At 40.4% G+C, this 24,039-nt stretch overlaps 1 protein-coding gene across 7 annotated transcripts in view; it reads left to right on the top strand.

Annotated features, from left to right (window-relative positions):
- sfswap (splicing factor SWAP) overlaps window positions 1-24,039 on the top strand; it is a 108,167-nt gene that overhangs the window by 59,229 nt on the left and 24,899 nt on the right. For 6 of the 7 annotated variants that reach the window (XM_078554551.1, XM_078554550.1, XM_078554555.1 and 3 more), the window contains 4 exons: window positions 8,307-8,503; window positions 13,202-13,399; window positions 15,816-16,081; window positions 19,466-19,597. In XM_078554551.1, the coding sequence (XP_078410677.1) occupies window positions 8,307-8,503; window positions 13,202-13,399; window positions 15,816-16,081; window positions 19,466-19,597 (793 nt within the window). The remainder of the gene's footprint in view (window positions 1-8,306; window positions 8,504-13,201; window positions 13,400-15,815; window positions 16,082-19,465; window positions 19,598-24,039) is intronic. The other variant, XM_078554553.1, reaches the window with a different exon arrangement.

Raw genomic sequence — 24,039 nt, 5'->3', positions numbered from 1 at the left:
TTTCATTCATGGTGCTTTCAAGCAGCACTTACTCAGCAATAACCTGCACACTGCTTGCTTTGGGTTCTACCAGGGCCACTCTGGCCCTGACATTATTTAGGCCTTTGTCCAAACATGGCCAAAGGTAGAGTGACTGCCCTTGACAATAAGGCAGCATTTGACCAAGCGTGACATCAATGAGCCCCAGCAAAATTGAAGCCAATGGGAGTCGGGAAAAACTGACCAGTATCACAGTACCTTTACAGTGTAGAAGGAGGCCATTCGGCCCATTGAGTCTGCACTGACTCGCTGAAAGAGCATTCCACCTAGTCCCAGTCCTCTGCCTTATCCCCATAACCTTGCACATTTTCTCTCTCCAGGTACCCATCCAATTTCCTTTTGAATAAATGCCTCCACCGCCCTTTCAAGTAGTCCCAGACTCCAACCACGCTCTGGGTGAACACATTTTTCCTCACATCACATTTAACCCTTTTGCCAATTATTTTGAATCTGTGCCCTCTAGTTCTTGATGTTCTCTTGAGTGGGAACAGTTTCTCACTATTTATCCTATTTTTGAATACCTCTATCAAGTCTTCTCAGCTGCCTTTCCTCCAAGCAAAAGAGTCCCAGCCTCTTCAATCTATCCTCATAACTACACTTCTATATTGCTGTGAATCTCCTCTGTACTGCCTCCAAAGCTTTCACATCCTTTCTCAAGTATGGCGCTCTGAACTGGACGCAGTACTCCAGATGAGGCCTAACTAGTGTCTTATACAAGTTCAACATGACCTCCTTACTCATTGCTCCTATTAATAAAGCCTAGGATACTATATGCTTTATTAACTGCTTCCTCAACATGCCCTGCCATCTTCGGTGACCTATGTACATATACAACGAGGTCCCTCTGTTCCTGCACCCCCTTTAGAGGCTCTCCCTTTATTTTATAATGTCTCTCCAAATTTTCTGCAAAAATGAATCACCTCATACTCCTCTGCATTGAACTTCATCTGCCACTTGTCTGCCTAATCCAACAACATGTCTATGTCCTTTTTGAAGTTCATGACTATCCTCCTTACAGTTGACAACATTTCCAATCTTCATATCATCTGCAAATTTTGAAATCATGCCCTGCACGCCACAGTCTAGGTCATTATTATATATCAGGAAGAGCAAGGGTCCCAACACTGACCCCTGAGGAACTCCACTACAAACTTTCCTCCAATTTGAAAAACAACCAAACCACTCTCTGTTTCCTGTCACTCAGCCAATTTCTTATCCAAGTGCCTACTTACCCTTTTATTCCATGACTTCGAATTTTACTCTCAAGCCTGTTGTGTGGCACTGTATCAAATGCCTTTTGAAAATCCATATATATCACATCAGCAGTCTTTCCCTTACCAACCTTCTCTGTTACCTCCTCAAAAAACTCCAAGTTAGTTAAACATGATTTCCCTGTAGTGAATCCATGTTGGCTTTCATTAATTATCCTGCACTTGTCTAAGCGACTATTGATTTTATCCCATACTATAGTTTCCAGAAGTTTCCCTACCACTGAGGTCAAACTGACTGGCCTGTAGTTGCAGCTTTATCCTTGCATCCCTTTTTGAACAAGGGTGTAACATTTGCAATTCTCCAGTCCTCTGGCACCTCCCCTGTGTCGAAGGAAGATTGGAAGATGATCATTAGTGCCTCTGCAATTTCCACTCTCACTTCCCTCAGTACTCTTGGATGCATCTCATCCAGCTCTGGTACGTTATCTATTTTAAGTAAAGATAGCCTTTCCAACACCTCTTTCCCCTCAATTGTAAATTCTTCTCATGTACCAGTTATCGGCCTGGGTAGCATCTTCTTCCTTTGTAAGGATGGATGCAAAGTACTCATTCAATACCTCTACTTCCGCATCCACGTGCAAGTCATCATTTTTGTCCCCCATCATCCCTGTTCTTTCTTTAACTAATCTTTTATTATTTATGTGCTTGTAGAAGACCTTGGGATTCCCTTTTATGTTCACTGCCGGCCTCTTTTCATGCTCTCTCCTTTTCTTATTAGTTTCTTCACTTCCCCTCTGGTCCTTCTATATTCAACCTGATTCTCCATTGTATTTTCTATCTGACATCTGTCATACAAGCACTCCTTCCTTTTCATCTTTACCTCTATCTCTCTTGTCAAAAGGGCGTTCTAGATTTATTTGTCCTACCTTTCCCCTTCAAGGGAATATACCTTGACATTACCTGCAGTACTACTTCTTTGAAGGTGGCCCATTGTTCAGCCATCGTCTTTTCTGCCAACATTTGATTTCATTGGAGTCGTACCTAACATAAAGGAAGTTAGTTGTGGTTGCTGGAAGCCAATCATTTCAGTCCCATCGCTGCAGGAGTTCCACAGGCTAGCACCCTAGGCCCAAACATCTTCAGTTGCTTCATCAATTACCTTTTCCCCTATCATAAGATCAGAAGTGGGCATAATCATTGATTGCACAATGTTCAGCACCATTCGCGACTCCTCAGATAGTGAAGTAGTCCGTGTGCACATGCAGCAAGACCTAGATAAATTAAGACTTGGGCTAATAAGTGGCAAGTAACATTCATGTCACACAAGTGCCAGGCAATGACCATCTGCATCAAGAGAGATATCTCCCCATGACATTCAGTGGCATTACTATTGCTGAATCTCTTATGATCATCCTGGGGGTTAGCACTGACCAGAACCTACACTGGACTAGCCTTATAAATACTGGCTATAAGACCAGGTCAGAGGCTGGGAATTCTGAGGCAAGCAACTCCCCTCCTGATTCCCAAAAGCTGTTCATTATCTACAAGGCATGTCAGGAGTGTGATGGAATACTCTCCGCTTGCATGGATGAGTGTAGCTCCAACAACACTCAAGAAGCTTAATACCATCCAGGGCAAAGTGGTCCACTTTGGATTGCACACCATCCAACAGCTTAATCATTCACCCCCTCCACCTGCACCTTCGATGCACAGTGGCAGAGGTATGCCCTATATGACAGATGCACTGCAGTAACTCACCAAGGCTCCTTCAACAGCACCTTCCAAACTCGTGACCTCTACCACCTAGTAGGATAAGGGCAGCAGTTGCATGGGAACACCACCACCTTTAACTCAAAAAATAAAAAATATCTGGAAAAACTCAGCAGGTCTGGCAGCATCTGTTGAAGGGTCATGAGGACTCGAAACGTCAACTGTACTCTTCTCCGCCGATGCTGCCAGTCCTGCTGAGTTTTTCCAGGTATTTTTTATTTTTTGTTTTGGATTTCCAGCATCCGCAGTTTTTTGTTTTTACCACCTTTAACTTCTTCTTCAAGTCTCAGACCATCCTGACTTGGAACTATATCGCTGTTCCATTGTCACAGGATCAAAATCCTAGAACCCCCTTCCTGAGAGCACTGTGGGAGAACCTGCACCAGGTTGACTGCGGTGATTCAAGAAGGTGGTTCACCCAGCATCTTGGGGCAATTGGGATGGGCAACAAATGCTGGCCTTTCCAGCAATGCCACACCCGGTAAAATAATTTTTTAAAAAATCTAATTTGAAATTGAAAACGACAGTAGACTTTCTAAATTAGTGAAGTATTGCCTGGAGTTCTGATGCTTGCAATTTATAATTATACTGTATGTCACAGTAAGAATTTTGTAATTCCTAGCAGTGAGGACTAGTGGTGATTGACTGCAGCATTGGAGTATTGTCATTCCATCAGTTTCCTCCAAGGTTTTGTTTTCTTTGCTAAGAACTTTCAAATTCTGAACAGCAAAAATCAGGAACAATATTTATATTCAGCAGTCATGCAAACTATCTGAACATTATCCTTTCAAAATAGATGTAGATTTTTTTTTTGTTTTAAGTGGCTTGCAAATTTTCTCCAGCTGCTAATCTAACCATGGCCATGTAGATGCAGTGAAGAATGCAAGTGACTCTTCTGCCCCTTCGCCACTTCCCCTCCCTTCCCCCATCCCCACAAGCTGCAGGATGATGTCAAGAACTGATTTGCAGACTACAAAGTGATGGCATAAATTTGAAAATTTAATGCTTTAATTTCCTTTGGTGCTAATAGCAACCCTCTTCAGTTTCCAAGCACTTCTGTGCTCCTTAACGATCATAAATTGTATATTGATAAACGGGAAACAACTCTATATTTCTAACTACCTCTCTCCAAAAATAGCCACTGGCATCTTAAAATAAACTAATTTCATGCCTGAAGTAGGGACAAATATACCTGCCAATCTTTGCCAATCAAATCAATGTGTGTAGTTATAGTCCATGATGAAAACACTTGATGTGTGGGTTATTAAATTGGACAATCCAATTTTTTTCTAGAAAGCCCATTGCTTTCTTGTTACTCCTGCGGCAATTTACATAAGCAAGTCACATCCCTTACAACCTGAAATCATTGTCTTTCACTCCCTGGTAGTGATAATGAAACCCAGGTCTCAGAAGTAACCTTGATTGATGTAAACTGTGCCCTGGAATTTACATAAGATTGGACGTCTCGTCAGAAATACATAAGTTGAGAATTAGTTTGAATGCATTTCATAACTCCAAAGACTGAAGTAAATAGTGAAGGAAGTTTTTTCTTAAAGACCATTAATTCTTTTGAAGATAGGACACCGAGCCAATCATGGCCAAAGGAATATTGCTATTTTGACACGCCGTATTAATACAAATTCTCTTAAAGCCCCCCTCCCCATGGAATGTGAATAAGGTACAAGGGGAGATGGTGGCGTAATGGTAATATCACTGGTCTAGTAATCCAAGGCCCAGCCAATCTCTGGGGACATGAATTCAAATCTCACCGTGGCATATGGTGGAGATTAAATTCAATTAATAAATCTGGAATCGAAAGCTAGCCTCAGTAATAGTGACCATGATTTACAACTAATGTCCTTTTATAGAAGGAAACCTGCCGTCCTTACCTGATATGGCCTAAGTGTGACTCCAGATCCACAGCAATGTGGTTGACTCTTAACTGCCCTCTCAAAAGGCCTAGCAAGCCATTCAATTCAAAGGCAATTAGGGATGGGCAACAAATGTTGGACGTGCCAGTGACGCCCACATCCCAAGAATGAATAAAGGAAAAAAGGTAAATCAGAAATCTTAATCTGGTTTGCCAATCTGGGATCAGTCATAAAGAATCGTGATGCCGACTGACAAATCCCTACCAATCACAACAATTAGATTTAAACTATTTCCTCAACTTGACCAGTAAGCTCGGGGATTCAGTGCTTCCTTTAATTGACTTCCATAAGAAGTTCCTCAATCTAAGTTCTACACACATGTTTTCTGCCAGTTACAGGACTTTTTTGTTACATTGCTATGGATAATAAATACTGTGCACAGTTTTGTCCTCTATATTTGAGATGGATGTAGTTGTATTGAAGGCATTACAGCAAAGGTTCATTAATTTGGCCCCTGGGATGAGAGTGTTGTCCCATGATGAGAAGCTGAGTAAATTTAATCTATCTATCTTCAGGGTTTAGAAGAATGATAGGTGATCACATTGAAACAAACAGGATTCTGAAGGGGCTTAACAGGATGGACACAGAGTTCGTTTCCCTGGCTGGGGAATCTAGAATATGAGGCCATAGTCTCAGTATAAAGGGCCAATCATTTGGGCCTGAGATGAGAAATTTCTTCATTCAAGGGGTTGTGCATCTTTGGAATTATCTACCCCAGAGGATTGTGGATGTTTCAATGTCGACTATAATGAAGCCTGAGACAGACAGATGTTTGATCTCTTGGAATCAGGGGAGTGGGTAGGAAAGGGGAGTTGAAGTCCAGGATCAGCCATGGGTGAATTGAATGTTGAGCAGGCTAAATGGGCTGTCTAAATTGGGCTGTCTGGTCTATTACTCCTCCTACTTCTTAAAAGCTTATAATTTTAGTAGCCTTTAGACTTCATGTTTATTGGAGCTCAAACTTTCAGTGCAGGATGCAAAGACTTTGAATTGATGACAATCATCTGCAATAACGAATCTTAGTTTATGTTCTTGTTTTATTTAACAATGTGTCTCCAGGGCATTAGACAGCTTTGAAACCTCAATTTGGAAAACCGGGACTGCATTCTGTAATGTACCCATAATGTTTATGGAATCCAGTTTTTGTTTTCTTTTACTTTTGTGTTCAGAGTAACAAAGCATCAATTGCTGTTTATGCTGGGTTATTTTGCAGTCAGATCAATAACTGTTTAGAAGTAGAATTTATGATGGAGCTGCATTAAGTTGTCTTTGTAAATTAGATTTTTATACACTTAAATGATTATACTAATTGATCTGAGAGTTTTAAAATCGAAATATGAAGTTTTCGGGACTAATTGTTTGAAAACATCAACTTAAGTTGTTGAGTTGCATTTATTGTCATAGCAGAACCTTATTTTTGTTGTCAGTTCAGCCCTTGCTCTGCCCAAACTAGATTTGAATAGCAATAATGGTAATTGTGACTTATTTTGCAACATTCCCAGAATCTGTTCAATGGAAATTTTGCAATCTGATTTAACATACTCCTTAGTCTTCTATTACTTTTGCAGATCTCATCGTAATTGTATATATTGCCTCCAGTCTTGCTCCAGTTCATTAAGGTGGTTCTTCTAGTAAACTGCATTGCTGGGAGAAGGCAGCAAATTTTAAATTTTGACCTCAGAAGATTATTTTTGTATTTGTGCACACTCATCTATTTTTAATGAGCCAGGGAAGTGCTGATGCATGGCAACTATTCATCGAGCATTTTTTAAATTTGCCGTACCTTAGCTTGGAACAAATAACATCTGTTGCTATTAAAAAGGGATGCATTCTAAACATTGTACAGTATGGTGCACTCTTGGTATGTTCTTGATCTCTCCTCTCCCCCGATTACTGTTCACAGTTCCACAACCCAACCTTCATAAAAAATTTAGAGATTTCAGTCATACCAACGAACAAAATCACCTGCAGACTCTCATCAAAAATAAATTGTCCAGGTAGTTTTATCCTGCTAAACTGTGTGGTTTTCTATATTCTGCTGTGCACCCCTTGGTTATTTTTCACCTCTTCTTGATAACAGCCTTGCTACTGAAGCTCGCACCTAAATGGCCATGTTTAAAAGCTGCAGGCACACTTGCAAGGGAACAGCAGCATAATCCTCTCTCTACAAGAGAGGAAGGCAGAAAATTGACTTAACAACCCAGAGCCACATGTTTTTGTTGCATGAGTTTATGCTCACTAAAGTCACAATTCATTTAATTTAGACCTTCAAACTGACAAAAGAAACTTCCATTTCAAAATTTAAACCAAACTGAGATAAAAAGGTGATGTACAAGCAGTGTTACTATAAGATGTTGCTATTGCAATGTTACATAGTTACTGTTGCAGTGCATGTGAACAGATTTTTAAAGCAATTTGGAATAGACCTTAATTCACATGTTCACTAATGGAGAGACCTTTCTAGTCTCTCTAAAAGTTAAGTTTAGCCTGTACCAGATATAAAACGCTGATGTTTCAGGTTTACATTCGTTCATAAGCTTACCCGTTAAGTGAGAAGCATGTTGATATATAATTGAGGTAATGTATTAATGTGGAAATCTGTTCTCCAGCTTCAATTCAGCATATATCTAAATGCTTATTAAGCTTTTAGCTAAGCGTTATGAAATGCAGATAAATAATTTAGTCAAGATATGTAAATTAGGCTTGTGAGATTCTGATAATTATTGAGCTGATGGAAAGTATAAATGCTTTTTCCACTTAATTAGAGTCCGTATATTTGGCTCAGAAGCTGCACTAATGTAATATTTTGTTTTTATTAAACTTGGATTTATTCCAGAATCCCCAAGCCATTCCATCCATAGTGTAGCTGTACAAACACATGAATTAGGAGCAGGAGTAGGCCATTCGTCCCCTTGAGCCTGCTCCACCATTCAATAAGATCATGGCTGATTTGATGGTGAACTCAGCTCCACTTTCCTTCCTACCCCCTATACCCTTTGACCGCCTTATCAATGCATAATCTAATTCAGCCTTAAAAATATTCAGTGACCCTGTCTATCACTCTCTGGGGAAGACTTTCACAGACTCATACATTTGAGAGAAAACATTTCTCTTCATCTCCATCTTAAATGGGCCATTCCTTATTTTTAAACTGTGCCCCCTAGTTTGTCTTTTCCACAAGGTGAAACATCCATTCAGCTGTGTATGCAAACGACCCACATTTTTACTGGTAATATACATTTTAAAAATTTATACTAATGATGAACTCTTGCCTCTCTGAATTTTCGTTCCTGTGCCTTTCCTTTTGTAAGCATATTTAGCATGCATGATTAGTGTTTTCTGTCACTTGTTGCAGCTAAGCAGAAGCTGGAGGACAGACTAGCAGCAGCAGCAAGAGAGAAGCTTGCACAGGCTTCGAAAGAGTGCAAGGAAAGGCAGCTGCAGGCGGAACGCAAAAAGAGAGCAGCACTTTTTCTTCAAAATCTGAAAACTCCCACGACCTCAGGAGATTTGGAAACTGTAACCATGGAAGAAAGCTCCCAAAGCATACAGGTCAGTTAAGTTCAGCAGCTTTTAAATATAAGAAAAAAACTGTGGCAGAAATTTCCCAGCTAACTGAAGTCTTCTAGTTAATTCCAGAGTCTTGAGGAAGGTCCTTCGATCTGACCTGATTTCAGTTTTTGCACAGATGCTGTCTGACCGGCTAATTGTTTTCAGCTTTTTCTGTTATTAGATGCCTTGTTTATAAAACTATAACCGATTTATCTTGCTAATGACTCTTTATAGAAAGCTACATAGGAAGCTAAACTCTTCTAGCATTTGACCTATATCAGTAGATTATTAATAAATCAACCTTGATATTTTATATAGGTTCATAAGCATACAATGAGAAAATAGCTGTTCAGCTCATCAAGCTCATCTTTCCAAAGATTTTTATTTCTTTTTAATTTCCTGAGGGAGCACTTGCAGAAATATTCTGCTGTCCAAAAAGTAAGCAAGCAAAACACCAGAATATTCATCTGTTGCCTCTCTGAACCCTGACCTGGTACCCTCTTTCTTCTTCCTCCTTCCCTAGAAGTAGCCATATGTGTCCATTGTGCCCTATGGAATATCTATCATCTCTTTATATGTCTATTAAATAACCTCCAATTTCATTCTCCTGACTCCCCAAAACCTGTCCACCATCTACAAGGCACAAGTTAGGAGTATGATGGAATACTCTCCACTTGCCTGGATGAGTGCAGCTCCAACAAAACTCAAGAAGCTTGACGCCATCCAGGACAAAGTAGCCTGCTTGATTGGCACTCCCTCCACCACCAACGCACAGAGGCAGCAGTGTGTACCATCTACAAGATGCACAGCAGGAACTCACCAAGGCTCCTTAGACAGCACCTTCCTAACCCACAACTGCTACCATCTAGAAGGTCATGGGCAGCAGCAAATGCATGGGAACAGCACCACCTGAAAGTTCCCCTCCAAGCCACATGCCATCCTGTTTGGAAAAATACCACTGTTCTTCACTATCGCTAGGTCAAAATCCTGGAACTCCCTCCCTAACAGCACTGTGGGTGTACCTATGCCACATAGACTGCAGCAGTTCAAGAAGGCAGCTCCCTACCACCTTCTCAAGGGTAATTAGGGGTGGGCAATAAATGCCGGCCTAGCCAGCGACACCCATGTCCCATGAATGAATAAAAAAAAATCCCAACTTGATGCTACCTAGCCCCCTTTTGAATGAGTCAATGTACATTAGATAATATAAATATTGTGGCAGCATTCATTTTTAAGGTTGTGTTAAACCTAGATCCTTCTAACCATCCTTTTGACATTAGAAATTGGGCTGCATAGTGACAAAATGTTAGATGTAGCTAGAAGCAAGCTTGGGGCTGTCTCTGTGCCAGGGAATCAGAGCTCTAGCCATATCGTCTTCGTTTATAGATTTAGTTGACAAAATGGTACTCACAGTTCACCCATTGTTGCTGGAGATCTTGCATCATAATTGCTGAACTCAGTACCAGCTGGGTGGTCAAACCTCAATGAGGGGACAAGATTTCATGTGACTGGTCCCAATCTTGTTGCTCCCTGTAGCAGAACTGAAAATGGTGAGGGTGAGTTTCATACTCATCGAGAACAGCTCATGAGCTTCACTTAACAAATTTGGCAAACTTTATTTTGGTGTTGTATAACTTTACAAGGCTAGTGAGTCACATATGGTACTAAATACAACACAAAAACAGCTTGCTATTCAAAACTGTTGGTGAATTGAAAGCCTTCAACCTTTTTGTTCAGTCCTGTAATGTAAACTAATCTAATCTGTAACTAAGCTTGATGCAGCAAATAGGCAAAATCAGCATGTCCTAAGAACATAAGAAATAGGAGTAGGAGTGGGCCATTCAGCTATTCAGTATGATCATGACTGATCATCTGCCTCAATTCAACCTTCCTGTGCTAACTTTATATTGATTGACTCCCTTTAGTGTTCAAAAATTTATTGACCTTGTCTGTCTTGCTGCAAATCCACATCTCTGGGTTAGAGTTTCAGAATCCTTTGAGTGAAGACATTTCTTCTCATCTCAGTCCTAAAATAGCTATCCCCTTATTCTAAGACTGTGACCCCTAGTTCTAGATTCCAAATTCTAGATGCCAAAGGACACATCCTTCCGGCATCTACCCTGTTAAGCCCCTTACAAATCTTGTATGTTTCAATGAGATCACCTCCCATTCTTCTAAACTCTAGGGAATATGTGCCTAGACTGAAAAATCTCTCCTCACAGGACTACCTCCTCATCCTTGGAATCCGCCTAGTGAACCTTTGTTGCACTCCAAGCTGAGTGTGTCCCTCCTTGGTAAGGTGACCAAAACCTATATACTCCTAGGTGTGGTCCTATCAAAGCCCTTTATAATTGTAGTAATTCTTAAGTTTCAATGTCTTTGTAATTAAAGGCTAATGTACCATTTGCTTTCTTATTGCTGGCTGTATTTCCATGTTAACTTTGTGTCTTGTGTGCAAGGACATCTAGGTCCTCCAAATACCAACGTTTTCCAGTCTCTCTCTCTCTCTCTCTGTCCATTTAAGAAATATTCTGCTTTACTCACCGTTAGCAAAAATAAATATTTTTTTAAAATAAATATTTTTATGTATCTAGTTATCAAATGTTTGGGCTACTTTCCTGTAAGCTTAAGCACACTGGTTAGCACATTTAATTTAACTAATGATCGAGTTGAAAGTAATTTGAAGCCTAGGCAGGAAAGACTATTGTTGCTAAATGTAGCTGCCTGTCATGATGGCTGTTTACAATACATGGATCAGCATTATCAGTGTTTCTGCCTGATGCAACAATGAAATAGGCTTCTATAAGGAGACTGGTATTTTACTTTGGGAATCAAATTTGGTTTTGTTAACTGTTGGATGAGCATTTAGTTTTGCAGGAGAATATAAATGTGTTTGTTGCCCAGTCTTCAGATATTTTCTTTTTTTTACAGTTTGCTAGGTCACTTAAGAACACATTATGGGTGAACCAGATTGCTGGTCTCCATTGCTAATCCAGCACCATATCCTCCACACTACAGTATTTAGCACTAAACCTGAGAAATGATGGGGATTGGCACCTTGCCTGCATGGATGGAGATTGAATTCTTAATCATAGTTGAACATCAGATTTTAGACTTTGGGGGTGGCTGCAAATCAACTGAAGACTTGTGTTTATTGAGCTGTTAGGCACACAATTTGCACAGCAAATGTACAAACTGAGTAAACATGGAAATTGACCCAGCTTTGTTCTTAAGAGCTTCCTGGCTGCTGCTTTGCCATCTTTCAAAGTCCTTTTACACCTGTGGAACTGTTACAGATATATAGCATCAATTTGCATCTATATAACTCCCTTAACGTAGAAAAATATCCAAAGGTGCTTTTGAGACAGGAGGAATACTGATGATGGGCCAAAGTGAGCGAGGTTGATAAGTTACCAAAAACTTGTGGTCTTAAGCAAGACTTTTATGCCATATAAATTGTGTTGTTAATCTGCAAAAGCTGACAGCTGCTTCTTTGACAAGAGTAATATATTTGAGTTCTCCTCTCTATGTTCCGCATCTGATTTTTATTCTCACTTCTATAAGAGACTCCTTTAGCTGGAGAAGGAAAGTTTACACTTAATGTTAACTGCATCTCTTTCAGTGTTGATCAGACTGGGGTGCAGTTCTGTTGTCTCCTGTTTATGGTGCAATATGATCTTTCATTGGCACTTAGCACATTGCATTTTTCTGTAGACTTTAATAATGAATTCAGTGTAGACTCTGAAAGACAGGCCTTCATTATTTTAGAAAAAGCAGAGAGTGCACCTCAGAGATCACAGCACATCATTCACCAGTTTTTACCTCTTTGAGCTTTTCAAAAAATCATCTGTGTGGTTATTAAACCATCTCAGCTGTCTGACAGCCGGTGTTCTGATCTCTCGGATTTTCTGCCTTGCTCTTTTCCCTGTGTTGTTTTGCTGGGTTTTTTTTTTAACTAGCTTTCCGCCAATTAAACAGGCTTGCTTATCCTCCAATTCCAAAATATTAAGCTGGCTTTTTATCCATTTAGGTGGACCTGCTATGTATTTATCATCATATTTCAGATTTTCAACATCTGATTCTTTTAGTGTAGACTGACTATCATCATCTTAGAAATGCAGCACATGCTAATAGTTAATGGTGAGATGGTGTTCAGCCCACAAGTGCTATATCCTTACATTCCGCACAGTAAGTGATCGAATTAAAGGGATGTGTTTCAATATTTTAACACAGCATTTTTAATTGACTGCATAGTAATGCTGTAAGATACTTGCATTTTACGGGTCAAGAATTGGGTGGGATACAGGGGAATATGATGTACTCTGCAACTTATCTCATTCTAGGCTCTCTTAAAAAAAAATGTACTGACAAAGAAAAATATGTGTGAAACGATAAAGTTTGTTAATGCCAGTTTGAGACATTGCCAGAAAGCTGGCATATACCAAAAGTTGCTCTTCTGTTTTAAGCAATGAATCATCTATATTTTTGTTTGAATGTACTTTGAAAATTACCCTCCTCATATGTAACATGGTATTTAAGAATGCAGTAATCCTGTTTTATTGATAAATATTCAGTTAGTTAATGCTTTCATTTTTGATTGTCATCATAACATTATTTTATTGATAGAATTCCTATTCATTCACAAGAAACTTAACAAATGCTTTGCACCAAAGTCCAAAACTCTCTATAATTGTTCAGATTGACAACACTGAAGTGTTTTCCGCTAAATTTCATCAAAGACTCATCAAAAAGATAACTCCAGATGTGGGATGCCGTTCAGCCCATCTAGTTCATCCTTCCATAGAAACCTGCCGTCCTTCTAATGCAACATCTAACTGTCTCCTGAATGATTCCAGAGATTATGCCTCTACTACCCTACCCAGAAGATCAATTCAGGTATTACTCATTCTTTGCATAAGGTGCTGAATCTGGAACTTGTAGTTCAAATTAAAATAATGTTCTGGTTTAACCTTTTCTGCTCAGCTTGTTTATTTTGTACTACTACCTGAAGAAAAAGAATTCATTTGCAATCTAATTTGATGCATTTTATTCTTTAATACATCCACTTGTATTTGGGGTACAGTACTTGGCATCACAAAGAGTTGTGTTTAATCATGTAACCTGTAAATTACTCTAAGATTAGCCTGTTTTCTTTTTGAGGCACAGGGACACCAGTTTATCTCTCCACCTTTTTCTGTTCAGTAGTCAATCCTCCAGCTCCATGAGTCCTTATCTTGCACATTAACCTTTTGTGTGGCACCTTATCAAATGTCTTTTGACAATCCAAGTATACTACATCTACTGACTTCCCTTTTACCTACTAGTTGCTTCCTTAAAAAGCTCTTAAAAAATTAATTTTTCAAACATGAGTTCTCTTTTCATAAAGCCATGTTGACTGTCTGATGATGCTATGATCTTCTATTTGTATTGTTAGGCTTCCTTAATATTATATTCCAGCATTTTCCCGATGACTGATGTCGGGGGACCTGGCCTGTAGCTCCCTGTTTGTCTCTCCTTTTCTTGAATAGCAATACTAACTTCCAATCTGTACTGAGAAGTATTTGACTTTGAAATAACACCACTATTACATTAGTAGTTATCACCTGCAGGGAAGCAATAGCTGGCACATCACAAGATGCTCTGTGTAATGCAGTCTACCAAGTCTGAAAGTGAATGTGTTTATTTTTTAACTAATGAGGTTCAAAAATGAAAAATTATAGCTACTGGAAGAAATTGTTAGGAGACAGTACTACTGAAACTCCTCACCTCCAGTTTGTGGAAGAAAGAAAGAAAGACTTGCATTTATACAGTGCCTTTAATGATCTTGATGTACCAAAATGCTTTACAGACAATGAAGTACTTTTGAAGTGCAGTTACTGTGTAATGTAAAGTAACATGGCAGCCAATTTGTGCACAGCAGCATCACACCAACACCAGTGTGACAGTGATCAGATAATCTCACTTAGTGATTGAAGGCTAAATATTGGCTAGGACATCAGAGGACAGATCAAACACATGGTGAGATGGGGGGTGGGAATGGAGGCAGGTGGATCTAGAATTTCGCACCACTGGCTGGCATGCTGATTCCCTGGCATGGTCCAGACGCCCAGCCATTTTTCAGGAGGTTGGGCCCACAAGTGGTGGAGAGCCTATTAAGGTCCCTCCCATTCTGACTGGAAGGCAGGCCCCCTGCAGTGCCAAAATGTGTCAGAGAAAGGTGGCGGCCTCCCTGCAGTTGTCTGAAGGACTAGTGCTCCGACTGTTTTTAAAACCACCTCCCCCCACACTGCTAATGATGCAAAATGGTCACAACCTGCATCAGAGACGGTTTGGCAATTGTGGCCACTTTTACTTTAATATATGAGGATGTCTCCTTGAGATGTCCTCTCTCTCCCTTACCTGCAATGGCAGGCTGCAGTTCTTGCACTGCTGGAGGGCCTCTAATTGGGAGCCTGCCCGTCATCCATAATTGGACAGTGGGCATACCTTCTGACCATTAATTGGCCAATTCTACAAAAGTCCTGTCAGATGACTATTCCTGGTGCAGTGCAATTTTGTGACCCACATTTGACCCTGACCCCAAATGGAAAATCCCACCCATGGGATTAGCACTGCTGCTCCTGTAAAGGATAAACAGCAACATGATCCGGTAGGGCTGAAGGACCTGTTTTCATGTTGTAATTCCTGTAATAGCATTTGCTGCATTCTTAGCATCGTGCCCTGCCGGGCAGAAATGCTGGTCAGGACTCAGCCTAAAACATTAGCCCTCATGCTCCTATTTAGCAAGGTTTAGTGCTTCGAGCAGGTTTGCAGGATTATTAACCTTTGCCTTGTATTCCAACCTTATCCTATAGAGGTAACCTTAAAAAGTTGTTCTGTTGCACTGGTAATCCTACTTATTAAAGCTGTCAATGCAACAGGCATCTGGTTGTAATGGCAACTTTATAATATCTAGTTAGTCAGTTTTACATATTTATAATTGATCACTTCACTTAGCGTTTTTTAAGCAAATGCCAGCAAAATTAAAAGTTTCAAGACTGCTTCTAGTTAGCTTTTGACAGCACACAAGAATAACACATTGAGTGTTAGTTAATAGCTAGTTAATGATACGAACTAAGTCTCTTAAATAGAGACTTTATCTGATTACAAAAGTTGGTTGATTAAATATATTATTTCATAGGGAAGCTGTAAAAGTTTCGATAGGAAGCCATGCATTTGATTGCTACAGTTTGCTTAGGTACAAAGGAGAAACAAAAACAGGACAGCCAAGTTTTGGAAGGCATTCTAAAATTCAGCTCTTTCTGGTCTGTAGGTTGCCAGTGAAATTTCTCAGAAAATTGCCTCCGCGACAGAAGCCAATACATCTCAACAGATTTTGACAAAAAGTGCAAGATCTTCAAAAGATAAAGAAAAGAAGAAAGAGAAGAAGCACAGGAAGAAGTCTCGTTCTAGATCTCGGTCACGTCCCAGATACCGATTGAGGTCAAGATCAAAATCAAAATCGAGATCGAGGTCAAGGTCGCGGTCAAAAGCGAAACACTCTCTGCCTAGTGCCTATAGAAGTGTCAGACATTCAAGGTGTGTTAATGTTATTGAATCTTCTACCTTAGAAGCTCAAATGTATCTGTAGTACAGCAAAGTTGCTACGTCAGAAACGGTCCTTATTTGGGGATTGCCGTTCTGTTTTGTCATTATACGAACAGCGATGGACAGGTAAAGATCCTCTGCTACAATCCAGTCTGTTGTGCACAATTGCAAAGCCTTGTGCTTCACAATACCTACACACTCCACCCCACCCAAATCCACCTGATCTTCTGGTAGAGGTGAAACCCAAACCAAATTAGGCAGAAAGATTTGTGAAATTCCTCCCTGGCGCATCTGCATGATTGAACCTAGTTCAGGAGATCACTCTGCCCTTGATAATTCTATATAGTACCGACCCTCTTCTGAAAGGTGATGCCTATCCCAGGCAGAAACGTGTCCAGCTCTTACTTGAAGGAATCCAGCAAATCAGGGTTCATCATGAGCTGGGAGCCTGTCCTTTATTCTCTGAGGAAGTACCACCACCTGAAATCTATGTACAAAAGGTATGGAAGCACATGTCACAAAGCCATGCCTACAGCTTCATTCTTCTACCACCAGATGGAGCTTCATAGATTTAAGAAGCTGTAGATCCCCATACCTACAGCATCACTAATGCACTCTTGAGAGAAATTTCCATTCTCTTGGCTTCCTCTGGGGAACACCATGGGCGTTGCACTAATATCAGTCAACATTACGATTATTTTCTTCTGTTGTCTTTTTGTTAATTACTTTTCCAGCTACTCTACCAATTAAAAATGTTTTTTGATGCCTGCAGAAAGAAAATTGCATCACACTACCACAAAGTCACAGCTGCTAAAAAGATAAGAACAAGCAAGGATGAGTTGTGCAGATTTTAAAAATATTTTATTTGTGTTGCAACAATAATACGTTAGAAGTTTTGCAGATCAGCCATGATGTAGAAACCAAGGAACATTTGGCCATTCATCCCCCTGAGGGTCTTGTGGCATTCAGTTATATCAGGGTTGATCTGTAGCTTAACTCCATTCAACTGCCTTGGTTCCATATGCCTTTGTGCTCTTGCGTAGCAAAAACGATCTTGAAATTTTCAATTGAACCTCACCTTTGCTGTTTCTTGGAAGAGAAGAGCTCTAGATTTTCACTAACTATTCTTCATGTGAAAGAGTACTTTCTGATATCACCCCTGAGCTATCTACTCTCGCTTCTTGTGCCTTGCAGCGACAGTTTCTCCTATTTAAACTGGACACCATAAGATTTTCATGTAACATTAAGCATGAAATATTTCACAGAATCACAGTGCAGAAGAGGCCCTTTGGCCCATCGAGTCTGCACCGACATGTGAGAAACACCTGACCTACCTACCTAATCCCATTTACCAGCACTTGGCCCATAGCCTTGAATGTTATGACGTGCCAAGTGCTCATCCAGGTACTTTTTAAAGGATGTGAGGCAACCCGCCTCCACCACCCTCCCAGGCAGCGCGTTCCAGACCGTCACCACCCTCTGGGTAAAAAAGTTTTTCCTTACATCCCCCCCTAAACCTCCTGCCCCTCACCTTGAACTTCTGCCCCCTTGTGACTGACCCTTCAACTAAGGGGAACAGCTGCTCCCTGTCCATGCCCCTCATAATCTTGTACACCTCGATCAGGTCACCCCTCAGTCTTCTCTGCTCCAACGAAAACAACCCAAGTCTATCCAACCTCTCTTCATAACTTAAATGTTTCATCCCAGGCAACATCCTGGAGAATCTCCCCTGCACCCCCTCCAGTGCAATCACATCCTTCCTATAATGTGGCGACCAGAACTGCACACAGTGCTCCAGCTGTGCCCTCACCAAGGTTCCATACAACTCCAACATGACCTCCCTACTTTTGTAATCTATGCCTCGATTGATAAAGGCAAGTCTCCCTTATGCCTTTTGCACCACCCCACTAATGTGCCGCTCTGCCTTCAGAGATCTATGGACACACATGCCAAGGTCCCTTTGTTCCTCAGAACTTCCTAGTGCTATGCCGTTCATTGAATACTTCCTTGTCAAATTACTCCTTCCAAAGTGTATTACCTCTCACTTTTCAGGGTTAAATTCCATCTGCCACTTACCTGCCCATTTGACCATCTCGTCTATATCTTCCTGTGGCCCAAGACACTCAACCTCACTGTTAACCACCCGGCCAATCTTTGTGTCATCCGCAAACTTACTAATCCTACCCCCCACATAGTCATCTATGTCGTTTATATAAATGCCAAAATAGGAGTCCCAGCACAGATCCCTGTGTTACGCCACTGGACACTGGCTTCCAGTCACTAAAGCATCCTTCAATTAATCCTTCATCTCCTACAACTAAGCCAATTTTGAATCCACCTTATCAAATTACCCTGTATCCCATGTGCATTTGCCTTCTCTCCCATGTGGGACCTTGTCAAAGGCTTTGCTGAAATCCATATAAACTACATCATCCTCATCTACACACCTGGTCACCACCTCAAAAAATTCAATCAAATTTGTTAGGCATGACCTCCCTCTGACAAAGCCATGTTGACTATCCCTGATCAAACCTTGCCTCTCCAAGTGGAGATAGATACTCTCCTTCAGAACTTTCTCCAATAGTTTCCCTACCACTGACGTGAGACTCACTGGCCTGTAGTTCCCTGGCTTATCCCTACAACCCTTCCTTCTTAAATAGCGGAACCACATTAGCTGTTCTCCAGTCCTCTGGCACCTCCCCCATGGCCAGAGAGGAATTAAAAATTCAGGTCAGAGCCCCTACGATCTCCTACCTTGCCTCTCTCAGCAGTCTGGGACACAAATCATCCGGACCTGGAGATTTGTCCACTTTTAAGTCTGCCAACAGCTCCAATACCTTGTCACTCCCTATATCAATTTGCTTAAGAACCTCGCAGTCTCTCTCCCCGAGTTCGATACCTTCATCCTCATTCTCTTGGGTGAAGACGGACGTGAAGTATTCATTCAACATTTGTAATTGTTAACCAAATTCCCTGGCTGACTTACTTCTGCTATCCCTTTGCATATTTCAAAGCTGTTGTAAGCGATGACCTGAAACAGATAATTTAGTGTTATCAATTCCTGTGATACCTTAAGCAAGTAGCAGTTTGCACTACAGTATGGAACTCTCCTTATATAGGATGTTTGTTGGATCAGGTAATTCATTATTAATATATGAATCACAATGAGATCTTATTTTGCATTCCAGTAATGTGGTTTATTTGATTTAATATACTTTCAGAAATTTATAATACAACAACTTGCATTTGTACAGCACCTTCAACATATCACAGCGCACAAGGGGAAGGAAATGCTAAGTCAAAGAAGAGATAGCGAAGGGCACAATTAACCAAGCACCTCTGGTCTTATTAAACCATTTTTTTTCTTTGCTGTAGATCAAGATCGCCTCATGGAAGAAGAGTTCCGTCTTCAGAAAGACGGCGGGATGAGAGAGAGAGAGACAGAAATGTTCCCAGTGCCTACCGTGTTGGTAACAGTTCAGGCATAAGCAGCAGAAAGAGATCACGGTATGTTTACCACATCACAAAACCTCTAGGGAATATTCAGTTCTTAACTAGTGTGGATTCTGTGGTGTTGAGACCTTTATTGTTGACAGGGATCATTGGAAACCTGCACGCGTTTCTATTTAAACTATTGTTTGCTAAGCCATAATCCCATTGTTTACTTGGTTTATGTTATGACTGAGCAGTTGGTAAAGCTGAGTTATTAAAAAAGTCCCAGAGGTAAACTTTAAACAACTGACATAACCTATAATTTTAAGTAACACACAAAAGCAAAAATTGTTGGGAAAACTCAACTGGCCTGACAGCATCTGTGGAGAGAAAGACAGAGTTAACGTTTCGAGTCCGTATGACTTCTTCAGAGCTAAAAGGCAGTAGAAATGTGGTGGAATATATACTGTTTAAGGGGGTGGGGGCCGGAACAGGTTAAGTTGGATAGAAGGCCAGTGATAGGTGGAGGCAAAGGAGAGATTGCAAAAGATGCATAATTTTAAATATTTGCAATGCGACTCTAAATTCAGGAATCAGACCACCAGTTCTCAAGGTTTTATATTAAGCTAAATGAAACATTTTATTAATTTATACAAGCTAAATATATACACGTGGCTACAAATTACTATGATCATAACTTTTAACAAATTCCCAAAATAATCGCCATTAAGGCAACAGCAACCCGTTGACTTAACCAGACACCAGGCAAAGCATTTTCACCGTACAAATTCAAAATAAGGTTCTTTTCACTTTGGTTCCTGTGGAGACAGTTGGGGGCTTACGGCTGCTTACGTTGCCTCTGCTCTCCAAACACAAAACTGCTGAAGTTATACCTAGCACCACTCACAGAATGTAAATTCTCAACATATCACCAGCCTCTTTGAATTCCACCTTTTAACAATAAAATCGCTTTCATAGTACTAATTTTATTAGTAACATAAACATACTGCCTGGTATCTGCTAGCTAGGTGGTAGTTTTCACCCCACTTCTTGAATGCTGTATTCAAAAAATGCAAACGCACTCTACCTCTCTGTTTACATCTCAAAACTAGTGCTCATCAAAGCACCCAGGCTAACTGGCTTTAATCCAATTAAGACACTCCCACAGAATAAACCTCTGTTTTAAAAGAAAATCATTTTCCAATAATATAATATACATTAATAGCTTCATGACAGTTTACACTTTCAATTTGTGTAATAAATTTAACTTATGTTTCATAATTTAATGGAAACATTTGCTGTCACGGACACTAGTTCTATCGTGCTGGTTGTTGCAATGCAGTTCATTAAAGCAGTATTTGTGAGTACTTTTAATTGCATTACTTATCAGATAGGGAGAGCTTCCCCTGATCCTTTCCAAAGCTGTGTTTAGCTTATCATGAGGAGATAAAGACAAGTTGGTTCTGTTTTGATTAAACTTGCCTTTTAACTATTTGAAATGTTCACATCTAGGTTGCAGTATGTAAAGTTTTGCATAAAAGGCTGCTCTTTGCTTGGGGAACTCAAGGTAAAACTTGGGAATTAGTAGGAAATTGGCTAAAGGATCGAAAACAATGGGAACTATTAGAGGACAGGTGTGTGTGCATGATATATTAGCGGGGGTGCTGTTGAAATTACTGTCATTTACATGAACAATTTGGATTCAGAAACTGAATGCCACCTGTCATATCAATAGATGATGTCTAGCTAGAGAGGGAAGATAAATCTGACCCAGCAGCTTGTAAACTATAATACGTTTTGGATAACATGTCTGGTAAGTATGGTACTCTAGCGGTTATGGTACTGCGCTAGCAGCTCCTGAGGTTCAGTTCAAATCCCACCATAGCAACATGTGTAATTAAATTCAATAGATGCAGTATTGCACGTGCAGACACTAGGAATAAAGTTACCTCAAAATCTGCTGGATTCGCATTAAAACCCAACAGGTGCATTAATGCCCTTCAAGGAAGGGAAGCTACATCCCTCCCTGGTTTGGCTTGTATGTGACCCCATTTCTGCAATTGATTCCTGATGCCCTCGGGGCAACTAAGGATGAGCAGCAAATACCTTACCAGTGTTCCTTATGTCTCAATTATAGTAATGGGGTTTCTGCACGAACGCAGAAATGGGCTGCATGAATCTATCATTCATTATTGGTGTTTAAATATCTAAGTTGAATAAGTATGAACTCGAGAGTGTGAATGGCCTCCTTCAGTGCCGTGATGACTGACTCTAATGACTCTGTAAATCCGCAATCAGTGAATAGATCATTGAACTGTGTAATCAAAGACAGGGGTAACCATGGTCAAATTATAGAGTGATCTGGTCCGCTGACGCCTTGAGTACTATGCCCATTTCTGTTCACCTAGGCAGAAGAGACAATTTTAGACCCCAAAAGCATTTGAGAGAAGCCCTGAGACTGATCTCTAGCATTGGAGGACTAAGGTTTGAGGAAAGACCAGCAAATCTTTGTTGCTTATAAACTGTAAAAGATGTATGTTGGACAGGAAAAATAAGTCTGAACACTGCATGAAAATAAACTACATTTCTAGGACTGATGTCAGGAAGTTCTTAATGGTGTTACGGACAGGAGAGAGAGAGAGAGACAAACTGAGCTGCTTTATCCTCTCACCATCTGCAAGCAGAAGTATTTTGAATTGTTTTAAAACTAGGCTATGGCGTGTTTCCCCAAACCCTCCGTTTGTGTGATCCAATTTTATAAGTAACTCGCAACAAACTATATGATTAACTCAAGGTTAGTTTATTCACATGTTCGAACCTGGGGGAGGCGGGGTGTTCGCAACCTCATTCATGCATATACAGTACCGGGGCGGGGTGGGGGGGTAGAAAAGGAGGGAGTTTTACAACTATGGATAACAAAAGAACCACAGAAATGAATATTAGTTCACGTGATTTTCCAGAGTCCAGAAAGTCAAAATCCAGAGGGGGATTTCTTTGGAGAGAGGTTCCAATTCGTGGTTCCCTGGCTGAGGACAGCAGCACAAAATTCCTTTAAAGTGGAGGATGGTACAGCAAGATGAGATTGATATTCAGAGACTTGTTATGTTTGGCAAGCAGTGGCCAGTGGCTTCCAGGTGAACAGGCTTCGAGGAGCTGAGATTTGTTGCTGGTTGTTTGGTCACCCGGGAGCCCCTGCTGTTGTTGTTTTCAGGTTGGAGGTAAATCAGCAGACTTGTCTGTTTCTCAGTTCTAAACTGAATATAGAGATTTCAGAATGGTCACTCGAGCCATGTGACTCCCTTTCTCCACAATGATTTCAAAAGGGATGCTTATCTGGTGTCTGGATCCGGCTTTTGTTTTATGGCTTATAATGTCCCAGTCCTTAGCCTCTGAAAGAGTCACCATCCATATTGATGACCCTGTTTTGGGTAGCCATTGTCTTGATGGACCCTGTGACTCTGCTAGAGGGGTAAGCTTATAAAGATGCAAATGACGTTCACTTCCCTTCAGTGGTTCCTTTTTGAAATGGAGCTTGAATGTCCCAGGTGTGAAGTGGGGCTGTTAGCGTCCCTGCAGGATCAATGAGTTTCTGTGCCTGTGAGGTCCTGATTTCATGATTATAATGTGTTCCTACAATGGGGTGTGAGATTCCACAAGGATGAGAGTGGGAATTCTTTTTTTGTCTTGTAACTGCTGTTAGAGATTTCCAGAACAGATGACCAATCTTGAGTTATATGACCTGTAGCAGCCACCTTTTTGGTTCAGCAAAAGTCCATTTTAAAAAGAGCAAAAAAGAATAAAGTTTGAAGTACGCATTTTGATTTCTTTCGTATCTTGTTGGTATGTCAGTGAAATGGAACTTGGAAGGGTCAGGGTGACAAAATCCCTGGGAGCATTTAGGAGGTGGTTGCAATGGATGAGCTACAATGGTATTCCTCCTCTGTCCTGTACATTATACTGGAGTTGCTTTAAGTGTTGCATTTTCCTCTGAGGGATTCGCTTTAAGTAAGGATGACATAATTGAAGTAACATGAATAGAGACTGCACAGCAATTGTCCCTGGCTCCTTCAAGGCCATGCAATTGTATGCCAAGTTCTGATTTCAGCAAAGAATATTAATAACATAAATTCATTGATAAAGTTAAGCTTCATCACAAAAGGGTGATGTAAGACATTTCCTTATGAGCTTTACCAATATTTTACAAACCCGAATGCCTGAACTGTCTATTTTCCAATATGATCAAGATTGAATGGGAAACTGTTATAAATGAGGGAATAAGAGGCAATTGATAGGTGTTTCAGAAGTGTTATTGGATATGCCAGATCTGTTGGAATTTAATGCTTCTCCCATTCCTCACAACAGTTTTATATATGAGAAGCAATTTTATTAATTCATACTTGTGAAAGAAGAAAGAATAAAATTTTCACCTGTTGTGTTATTAAGCCGTCAAAAATGTTAAAATATAGGCGTAAATACTAACTCTGCTGTTCCATTTAATCAGCTTTTTATCATAACGA

This window comes from Cetorhinus maximus, chromosome 12 (assembly GCF_964194155.1).
Source record: "Cetorhinus maximus chromosome 12, sCetMax3.hap1.1, whole genome shotgun sequence".
Classification (NCBI taxonomy): domain Eukaryota; kingdom Metazoa; phylum Chordata; class Chondrichthyes; order Lamniformes; family Cetorhinidae; genus Cetorhinus; species Cetorhinus maximus.
This window is presented reverse-complemented; position numbering and strand designations above follow the sequence as displayed.